The sequence below is a fragment of the Asterias rubens genome, chromosome 15 (assembly GCF_902459465.1).
Source record: "Asterias rubens chromosome 15, eAstRub1.3, whole genome shotgun sequence".
Classification (NCBI taxonomy): Eukaryota; Metazoa; Echinodermata; class Asteroidea; order Forcipulatida; family Asteriidae; genus Asterias; species Asterias rubens.
The window spans coordinates 13555287-13566735 of record NC_047076.1 but is presented as its reverse complement, the minus strand read 5'-3'; the positions used below and the strand labels follow the sequence as shown (position 1 = coordinate 13566735).

The 11449-nt window shown below is 41.2% G+C and overlaps 1 protein-coding gene across 1 annotated transcript in view; it reads right to left on the bottom strand.

Annotated features, from left to right (window-relative positions):
• Positions 1-11449, bottom strand: part of LOC117300293 (dynein heavy chain domain-containing protein 1-like) — a 58008-nt gene that overhangs the window by 46010 nt on the left and 549 nt on the right. Inside the window, exons 2-10 of the mRNA XM_033784028.1 lie at positions 11224-11389; positions 9800-9871; positions 7372-7604; positions 6226-6370; positions 5445-5634; positions 5229-5327; positions 3808-4018; positions 2706-3016; positions 2072-2270 (exon numbers count right to left, since the gene is read on the bottom strand). Coding sequence (XP_033639919.1) covers positions 2072-2270; positions 2706-3016; positions 3808-4018; positions 5229-5327; positions 5445-5634; positions 6226-6370; positions 7372-7604; positions 9800-9871; positions 11224-11389 — 1626 coding nt within the window. The remainder of the gene's footprint in view (positions 1-2071; positions 2271-2705; positions 3017-3807; positions 4019-5228; positions 5328-5444; positions 5635-6225; positions 6371-7371; positions 7605-9799; positions 9872-11223; positions 11390-11449) is intronic.

Here is an 11449-nt window from a genome sequence, read left to right as displayed (position 1 = left end):
ATTGATTGTATACAAATGTCTGCTGCTGTGTAACTGACAGTCCTTATAAACTATTTGGGGTTTTTCCCTTTCACCAAGGTGTGTAACAGTGTGCTCCCATAACAGTGTGCTCCCATAACAGTGGTCCACTTTGTAAATAATGGTTAAATCTTAAAGGAACACGTTGACTTGGATCGGTTGAGTTGGTCTTTGAAAAGCGTATGTAACCGTTTCTCGACTTCGTCTTGGTAAAATTATCAAGAACCAGGCCTCGGCGTGTTTAAACCACTAGTTGAAAACCTCTTCACCACACAATGATTCCCTTATTTAAGGCCCAGTGACCAGGGGTAATAATGTTGGAAGCGCTGTGATAAAGCGCTATTGAAAAATGGATTATTATTATTATAATTTATAACTAGGTGAGAATTTATAATTTTACATGTATGTAAAGCCGCATAGGCCTGTTTTGGTCATGAGAACACAACTCCTTTAAGTGAAGGGTTAAAGGGGAAGACAAAATATAATGAAGAAATGTTATTATTATTATTATTGCGATATGGAGTGAATTTTGTGCGTTGGATTGGACAGCAATATTGCAATTGTAAAATGATGAAAACAGTCACTAATTGTTCTTGCTGACAAATCTTCAAAGATAAATGTACAATGTTGTTATTTTCCCAAGCTTGATCAAAATCTATGTTAGAGGTAAAATAAGAAGAAAGTGTATAGGAGGGTCTTGATAAACTAATGCTAATAATATAATAATAAAGTCAAAGTCTAGCGCATATATCTACCAACAAGGTACTCAAGGCGCTTAGTATGTACATTTTTACAGAAAGGTTATTGCAGTGATGAATTCTGAGGCCCAATTATGTAGCAACTTAAAAGGGTTTACAGGGTGCTACGGCGCATTCAGCAGCCACAGCCAGGAACACTGGGGCGAACCCCATTTTTCGATAAGTGCACTGGGTTCTTTTACATTTGTTACACAACACATGGGACCAATGCCTTTACGTCCCATCCGAAGGACGAGGCAATGGTTAATAGGGGATTCGAACCCTGATTAAAAACACCAGAGTTTGAATTTGTTGCTCTTAACCGCTCGGCCCCGACATTTTATGGTATTCAGTAATAATTCATTTGAACCCTGGTAACAATGGATTAAGTTAACTGAGATGAGAATATTCAATTTTAAAATAATTCCTTCTATCAAATACTTGAAATAGCTCTATAATCATCAAAAATCTCTCAAATTTCATCATCAATATGGACAATAAATGGAAAATTAATTATAAATGATGACGGTTTGTAGTTTCATTATATGGATATTTGTCTATTCGGTCTTCTCAACAACAGATTTAGAATTTCTGAATAATATATCGCTCACTCTCCTGTTTGTGGACCAAAAGAATGGAACACTCTCCCTAACATTATCAAGGATGGGAACACTATTCACTGTTACAAGAAACTTCTAAAATGATTTCTTGTCCAACAAGTGTATCATAATTAACGTCACCCAACTGTCTTGAGCGCCTTTAAACAACTTTGGTTGATTTTGGCGCTATGATATAAATTCCATCTGATTAATTGATTGATTGAACCTAACTCTATGTGAATGCACTAACGATCAATTCACTAACTGTGCAAGCGCCGAATTTCTGCGCTAGCTGTGTAAGCGAAGATTTGTAGGAGGCCTAATGTGGAGTATGCACACACACACAGGCAAAATTTACAACACAAGCAAAATATTAACCCATGAAATACACCTGCTTCCGTAAATGCTGATTCTTTGCTTATGGTAAGCAAAGCCATGAGATTGGGCCCTTGTTGTAATGAAGTATGAACAAATAGTATAAAGCCCGGTTCATACTTCCTGCTAATGCGAATGCAACGCAAATTTAAAGTCACAACTCTGTTTTCGCAGCAATATTCGCACAAGAGTTGAGCAGAGCAGAGCTCAACTGCTGCGAATTATTTATTGCGATTATGTGACGTCAAGATTTGTATCACTATCGCATTCACAGGAAGTATGAACCGGGCTTAAATCACGATTTTAGATAATCGACATGGAAATTAAAGAAGGGAGTCTTACCTGCAGCTTGTGGGCGTCCTCCTCCCCCTCTCCTAGCTCCGTGTCTCGGTCGACCCCGGGAGTGCGGAGATAAGAGATATAACCCCTGGATGACTCGATTGATGTCATGATGAGAGAAGACGTAGTGAGGAGTGATCGGAGTTGGAGATAGCTTGGAATGAATGGCTGCGTGAAGATCTAGAGTCGCTGTGAGGAGAGCCTGGAGGAAAAAAACATCATCATAAGCTGAAGGAGTTTATAATAACAATAATCATATATGTATGATTTAAGGCACTGCACGACCAGGTATCAGTATAAATATTTGCTTTGCAGTAACACCATGTGTGTATCTACTTGCCAGGTACAGTTTGTTCTTGAGAGAACTGTCTTGCTTTATTCTACTACCACAGAGTAGATGTATGGGGGTTCAGGAGACTTCTCAGTTCTAAAAAGAACTGTCCTGCTTATTAACTACTACCTGGGCGAAAGGTACAGAAAATTGGCTGGGACTACTGCTTTACCTTATAGGATCGTTACTAACTGCACTCCCACGGAGTCAGGCCTGCAGGAAGTCAAGGCTTGGTGGCTTTTTGGAAACATGTGATGTCAAAGGTCACATCGTCTAAATTCTGAAATGATTTAAAGGTTTACTAACCTGAGCCAACTCATAATGATGAGCCAAGGAATACGCAGGAAACTCCTCCAACCATCCCTGGAGATTCGGCCGATGGACATCATCCATCTCATCTCGACCCAGAGGGAATAACGACAATACACAGAACAGCCTGGTCAGTCGAGGTGACAGAGGGTAGCTGGCTGTTCCACTACCTACACCTGATACACCGGGGGGGGTACAGGCAGCGATGAAATTAGCACCCTCTAGTGACCGGAAGAAGAGACGCTTTCTGTCGTAGACGCCACCGTGGACGAGAAGTTGACGCAGGACATCAGTGCAAGGTTGGGTACCTGGGTTAGTAATAAAAAAAAGTTATAAAAAAAGGAATAGCTGTGAAATGTTCCAGGTAATTTTTCATTTCTTTTCATTTATTCTGGTTGTGAAGCCAAGAACGCTCAGAAAAGTGAACTTAATCGCTGCACTAGCCAAGAACCCAATGGACCCAGTTTTAGATGCAGGAGGAAACCCCATAGAATTATTCCAGGAAAAACCCACAAAGTCAGAGAGGGACTGAAAACCCAATCTTAATAGTGCCCCCGGTGCGATTCGAACTGTTGTCCTTAAGTTGGAAGGCGAGCTGACCACCCGACAATGTTGTGCTTGCTGCTTCAAAGGCTCATAAGGGTTTGCGAGCACTACCGGGGCCAATAGACCCATCCATTAAGCTTCGCCCCATTGCGTATTGACCAATCACAACCCATTGCTCGAACAAAAGTCCGACACTATAAAGTCCGACATGCGTGCTCATATGCTTGGCGCGCGCGACAGAGTTGTGCAGAATGGCATGGGAGAGGCTAATGTGTTCTTGCTCACTCGTGTGCTGTGGGCGGAGCCTAATGGATCGGTGTATTTCAAAGAGCTATGCTTACCATAATAAGGTTACCAGCCAAACTACCATGCCACACGTATAATTTGTGACTGGTATCCTGCTCAGTTCTGCTTAGCAGAACACTTTTAAGCAATATTATTTGCTAAAGCAGCTCTATGAAATTGGGCCAAGAGTAAATGAGAGATGGTGCATTAAGGATCTCCACGAACTTCAACGAATTATCTAGGATTGGGATTAAGTAATTAATTCTACCTGTTTTACTATCAACTGAAGCACAATTAAGATCATCAATGAAGAACAGATGACTGGAACTTGACTTCTGTTGCTGACTTCCCGTAGCAACAGCTGCCATGGCAACACTACGTGGACGGAGCTTACTAACAATAGCATCTTCAAATGATTGACAGCTGAGTCCAGGAGACATGTTTGTCTTGAGGAAGTAGTGCTTGGGATGAACCATGTTCTGAAAAAGGGAAACAAAAATCTTGACAATTAATCAACTTCCTACATCATGATAAAGATTGAATCTTCTTGAAGTATAAATGATTATATTCTGCAGTTCTTAAACCACTTAATCAGACACCGAGCCGTTGAATTCACCAAAACTTAGGATTAATCTTAGGACTTGGGACGAGCTAATTTCCGTATCCATAGACGTTAGGGTGCATTGAACCCATCCTAAGCTAGGACGAGTTACTCGTCCTAACTCGAGCGTTTTGTGAAATCTGCTGCAGGGTGTCAACAAAGTGCTCAGTATTTTATCTGCAAGGTATGCTGAGCTATGTTCGATTTATAAGACCCATTTATTTACATTGGATGGTAATCCTGTTTTTATCAAGGGAGAAATTTCATGCCAAGCAAATTTTTTTGCTTAGCAGCGCTATGAAATTGGGCCCGAACTCGAACTCACACTCTGCTGATCTGAAAAAAAACCAGAGCAGTGACCAGAGTCCAGTGCAGTTAACCATGACCCCCACATTTTGAGTGTGACTAAATACAAATGACCGGGGGCCAGTTTCATAAAGCTGTTAAGCAGAAAATATTGCTTGACAAATTTCTTCGCTAAGCAAAAATATGGGTTAGTCTCCAGTCACAACAATGAATATTTAATGTAATTTTGGCTGATAACCTATTTCTGTTAAGCATTACTTGTCTGTGCTTAGCAAGTTTATGTGCTTACAGGCTTTATGATACTGAGGCTCAGAGTGCATCAAACCAATTGCCACCCAACTTGTTGTAAGCACAGAAGGCTGATAAAGGAAACAGTTTAAGTGTGGAAGTGTCGTGGCAAAGCGGTTAAGAGCACCAAATTCAAACTCTGGTGTTTCTGATCAGCAGAGTGTGGGTTCTCCAGCCGTGACACTTGTGTCCTTAAGCAAGACACTTAACCATTGCTTGGTCCTTCGGATGGGACGTAAAGCCATTGGTCCCAAAAAGAACCCAGTGCATGCACTTATCGAAAAGAGAAGGGGTCCGCTCCGGTGTTCGTGGCTGTGGCTGCTGTATGCGCCATAGAATCTTGTAAACCATTACATGGTGAGCTGAGAATTAGGTCTCATAATTTCAAAATCCTCTTCCCACTCGATCCCCTTGCAGAAAAAATAATTGGCGCTTTGTATCCTTTGGAAAAGGCTCGTTATAAATAAGGTTATTATTGTTAATTTATTATTTACCTGAATCAGCGCCGATTTGCCTACACCAGACGGTCCAGTTAGCAGCACTGGGCAGTTAGAACTCAACAAAAGATCCATTAAACCAAAGTATCGCTCAATCTGTAAAATAATAACAACATTGAATAACATCTAGAAAACCTATGTTTTTATTTTATTAATTCAGGCCGGCCTAGAATTTCATCTTTGAGGGGGCAAGGCCATGAACTCTGAACACACCTCTGGAATAATGGTATAGCCCGATGGCAGTGTCTTGGCCCGATCTTGTGATTTGTCGCCCCATGGAACGAGAACGGCGTGATATGGATCAATCTTGTAGTCATAAACACTGCCCTCTGATGGTAGGTTGATATCGAAACTCGCTCTGGATAAGGTTTCACGAGCAAAGCGACTGAAGGCATCAACGAATCTGAAGAAAAAAAGCGGGAAAACTTTTAAAACAAAAATAATACTTTTATGAAAGATATGTGTGTGAGAGCGGGCTTGGAACATCTACCTTGTATTGTACCCATACACTGATGTGTGATAGGCAATGTATACTCAGTACTTAACAAGTCCTGTAAATAAAAAAATCCACAGGCAAATTACTTGAGTGGGGTTCGAACAAAAGACCTGTGCATTGCTAGAGCTGATGTCTTACCACTAGACCACTGAGCTAGGTAGCTGGAGACAGTTTCAATCTTTCTTTAAAGCAGTGGGTAGCGCAATGAATGGTATATATTATTTACACAAACAATATTCTTTAACTCATTGCAAATTTAACGTCTATTAAATCAGGGGCAAGAGCCATTTCTCCTGAAGACCATCACAGTATACTGATCGAAACGTTGAGTTGTCAGCCACCCGTTCTTTTCAGAACCAACACTACTCAAAAGAGATTTTCTCGTGGTATTACCAAAGTTTCAAACCCTACAAAAAATAAATCTGAATTCAGATAACATTCTGAAATGTTCTCATCCCAGTAAAATCGTTGACAAAGCTTTACAAAGACGAAGCATACCTTGAGTGAAGATGGCCACCAAACCCCCAGATGAAGCTGAAAGCAAACATTGAGAGAAGCCTAGTGGTAGGGTAAGCTTGTCCTGGTAGGTCACGGGTACCTGCCTCTGGTGGGTTGGTCATCGGTGATGGTGTAGGCCTACCATCTGAACAAAAATAAATTCAATTAATGTAAAAAAAAAAAAACCTCACTATATTTTTTACTTACTCCTCAGATTTGTTGATGTCAACATTTTTATTTTTATCTGAAACAGGGGCTGAAACAGGGCTACCCCCTTCACAGTCCGTAAGGATGTAGGCATGGGTATCATCCACTAGGAGCCACCTACTCCTGGGGCTAAAACAGGGTTACCCCCTTCACAGTCTGTAAGGACGTAGGCATGGGTATCATCCACTAGGAGCCACCTACTCCTGGGGCTGAAACAGGGTTACCCCCTTCACAGTCCATAAGGACGTAGGCATGGGTATCATCCACTAGGAGCCACCTACTCCTGGGGCTGAAACAGGGTTACCCCCTTCACAGTCCATAAGGACGTAGGCATGGGTATCATCCACTAGGAGCCACCTACTCCTGGGGCTGAAACAGGGTTACCCCCTTCACAGTCCATAAGGACGTAGGCATGGGTATCATCCACTAGGAGCCACCTACTCCTGGGGCTGAAACAGGGTTACCCCCTTCACAGTCCATAAGGACGTAGGCATGGGTATCATCCACTAGGAGCCACCTACTCCTAGGGCTCAAACAGGGTTACCCCCTTCACAGTCCATAAGGACGTAGGCATGGGTATCATCAACTAGGAGCCACCTACTCCTAGGGCTGAAACAGGGTTACCCCCTTCAAAGTCCGTAAGGACGTAGGCATGGGTATCATCCACTAGGAGCCACCTACTCCTTGGGCTCAAACAGGGTTACCCCTTCACAGTCCGTAAGGATGTAGGCATGGGTATTATCCACTAGGAGCCTGGCTGGTAGACCAGAATGTACTTCCCGACTGTTTACGAAGTAATCATGGTTAAGTGCCTTGCTCAAGGGCACAAGTGTCACGACTGGGAAGTGAACCCACACTCTGCTGCTAACAACACCAGAGCTTGGGTCCAGTGAACTAGACTGCTCAGCCACAAAACGCCACAAATTAAATTAAACTTACCAGCAGCGGGGCTGTCTGTTTCTGATCCTTCCACCTCATGGACTAGAAACTTGTCACACAGCGCCGAGAGGATGCGAAGGAACGACGACACTTCTTGGATCCCATCAACGATGCGGTAGTTTGAACTGATGGACGCAGGGAGGTCCGCTGAGAGGATGGGTTGACATTTGTGATTAAGGAAATCAATTGTTGAGCTGAAGGTGTCTTCTATCAGGGCAGTTAGCATCTGAAGGCTATAGGGGAAAAAACAATGATAATAATAGCGAACATTCATATTGCAAAATACCTATGACAAAAGTACAAACAGTACTAAGGGAATAAATTGTAAACAATTGGGTTTTTAACTTGGATTTAAACAAATTAAGTGAAGATGATTGTTCAATACAAGGCGGGAGATTATTTCATAGAGCTGGCTGCTGAAGCACAAAATTTGCTTAAGCCAAAAAAAATCCTTGCTTAGTAAAATCAGATTACTGGCCAAGACTCCACTCAATTGTTATGCCAAGTAAACAAAAGCTAAATACCAGTCACAAGCTCTATGAAATTGAGCCCAGTAAATCAATAACTTAGTATTTGGGATTATTGCTTTTTCATTTGGTTATTCATTTGTTTATTTATCTGATGTTGTTGAAGGTCACTTTCACCAAACATAACTACAGAACTTTTTGTATACTTTAAAACGTAATACGTAAAATAATTTCAAATTAAAAATTTCAGGATGAAGTTTTAACAGGGGTAAGACCATAAACAATCAAAGGTAAAAAAAAAAAAAAAAAAAGCAAAACAACTATTAAACATTTATGGTATGTTTCAATACAGCAAGTTTATGATATGAAATATTTATGTTAAGTTATTGTGGATAAAACAAACATTATGAAACTGCACAAACACAAAAAATTAAATGACATTTAGATTTAACAAAATGATGAACACATCAGAATGGAAGAGAAGTCTAGACCAGCAAACAGATGAGCAAGTACACTGAAGTATATACCAACAGTCAAGGAACCAGACAAGATGAATACAGCATGCTACTGTCTAACTTGGCTACATGTACAATGTTGCTAAGCAGTAATATCATGCTAAGCAAGTAATAGCATAACTCAGACTATCAGCCACAGCGTGTTGTAGACTATGCAAACCTCAAATGTATTCGTACATTGAAACCAGTTGAAGTGCGTGAGTATGTTCCCTTCACGTGTTGAAGCAATGTGTTTAGGACCAAAGTGTTCACAAACGATCAGAGCATACTGATCGAAACGTTGAGTTGTCAACCACCGGTTCCTTTCAGAACTAAGTAACACAACTCAAAGAGATTTTCACAGGGTGTTACTGCAAACCTTACCTTACAAAGTGGTCTGACAATAATTCAATACACACAAGATTTGCACAGTCTATTCAGTATAGGTTGGCATTGATGATGTCTAATTCACTCTTTGTGGATGAAATCTTGACTTTTTAGCGTTTGATGCTTTTTATTTCGTAGAGCAAATGTATTTCATGAAACAATGGTAGCTACTGGAAGGTGGGAAGGAGGTTGTGGAATTGGAGAAAAGAATGCCATGGGTCAATAGCTTTTTTCACACTACTCTATACCCCTGGGAATAACGGCTGGCCTTTTCACACTGTCATTGCTTTACCCTCGGTTTGTTCAACGGAATAGCTACCCCTGCTATGGGCCCAATTTCATCAAGCTGCTAAGCACAAAAATTTGCTTAGCATGAAATTTCCTCCATGATGAAAACAGGATTACCAACCAAATTTCCATTAGTTGCATATTGCATGTTACTGGTATTCAGCTGTTGTTTGCTTATCCTGAAAATCACGTGGAAATTTGGTTGGTTACCCTGTTTTTATCAAGGAAGAAATTTCATGCTAAGCACATTTTTGTGCTTAGCAGCTCTATGAAATTGGGCCCTGGAGTAGGGGTAAGCAGTAAAACCCCCATGGCTATTCTTGAAATGTGCAACTGGAGCAACCGAGCTCCGTTGTAACCGAAGGGTAAAACAACTCCCAGGCCCCCCTTGGCTTTATTCCACAGGTAAAAGAGTCACAGTGAAAAGGGCTGGGTAGGAACAGCTAGTGGAGTAACCAGACATTTCCATTTGGGGGGTAGGGGGTCAAACAGGGTCAAAGACATCATTTTTTGTTTGTTTTTTGGGGGGAAGGGGTTCGCCATTTAATGAAGCAAACCATTCATTTGTGAGATCTTTTCGGTCTCATTTGGGGGAAGGGGCAAGAGTGCGCAATGGTTCTGAGCAAGGGTGGAGGGGGGGGGGGGGGTGCTCCATCCCCTTTCCCTAATCTGGTTACACCACTGGGTAGGAAGTATCAGGATTAGATGATGGATTGATGCTGCTTTTGTAGCCTTTAACATAAAGCGTTTTTGTGACGATGTATATTTGTTTGAGTTTATATTATAACCCACCAGTTCTTGTTAATATCCCAGTGTGATTTATTACATAGCCAAGGCTCGTGTGACCGGTTCACGTTAGTATCACTGGAGAAACACATAAGTAATTCAACAAACACACAATCAATACAACAACGAATCACAAGAATAAATAGTCATAAAGTATAAGTAGTTTTGTAAGTCTTGTATAATGACCAGGGCCCAAATTCATGGCTCTGCTTACCGCCGAATTCTGCGCTTACGATCACGATTCCCCGCTTCCGTGCGGGTGCCATTTTCTGAGCTAGTCTTGTAAGCCTAGAATGCCTAGTAACGTGGAGTACGCATGCGCAGAAGCCAAAATTCGCTGCTAACCCGTGAAATACGCTTGCCGTAAGCACAGAATTCCCTGCTTCAGTAAGCGCCGATTCTGTGCTTACAGTAAGCAGAGCCATGAAATTTGGCCCTGCTTTGTCACAAGTAACTGCTTAAATTTGAAAAGGATAGCTCAGTTGGTAGAACACCGGAAGTCATTGGATCAACTTTACGTCCTATCCGAAGGATGAAGCAATGGTTAAGGTTGGATTCAAACATGATCTAATAATGATTAACCTGTACAAGAGTTAAAACAGTCAAAAACACACGAAAGAAGTTTTCACACAAACATGATCTGTGTCTGGTGTTTGGAGCCACATATTCACAGCAATTGATTCACATTTGTTTGAAGTAAAGCCTGGTTCATACTTCCTGCGAATGCGAAGCGAATTTGACGTGAATTTGGCGTCACAACTCTCCTTTCGCACCGATATTCAAAAGTGAGTTGAGCAGAGTTGAACTGCTGAAAATTATTTGTTGCGAATTTGTGACGTCAACATTCGTATCGCATTCGCATTCGCAGGAAGTATGAACTGGGCTTCAAACAGTCACACTAAAAAATCGACAAAACTGTCTCAAAAGCAAAAAGAATTTTTCACCCGCACATATATGTGTAACTGTTTGGAGCAACATATTCACAGCAATGAATTCACATTTGAACTCTAGTAAAAGTCACATCTGGAAGTATACAAAACTGTTTCAAAAGCGAAAAGATGTTTTCACCAAAACATGATCCGTTTAAGCGTTTGGAACAACATATTCAAACTAACGGTTTCACAATTGAACTCTAGTATTAAAAAGTCACATACGAAAGTATACAAAACTCTCACAAGCAAAAGAAGTTTTCACCAAAACATGATCTATGTAAAGATGTTTGAAGCAACATATTCACGCTCAAACTCGAGGGGTACATTTTCCCAGTCGTGACCAGTATCTGGCAAGTTCAACCAAAGCAGTTATTGGTTAAGACTGCAAATACGCACCCCTAGTAAAGGTCACACTCAAAATCAACAAAAATGTCTCAAAAAAACAAGTTATTCAAATGGTAAAACGGAACGGAAACAAATTATAATTTTGATTTGTACCTGATGTTGGGAACCTCCCAATGCGACTTGGCGCTACTCAGCCACGACTCCGTCAATGATTTCCAGTAGACAACCTCTCCACCGCAATGAACGATCGCACATCTTGATATCAAGGCTGGAGAAGCCGTCGATAGATCGGACGTCTCAAAGAGGATCGAACAAGAATCTTGGAAGAAATCAGAATAAATATTTAATGGTTAAAAACATCTCAAAAGCAAGGCCCAAT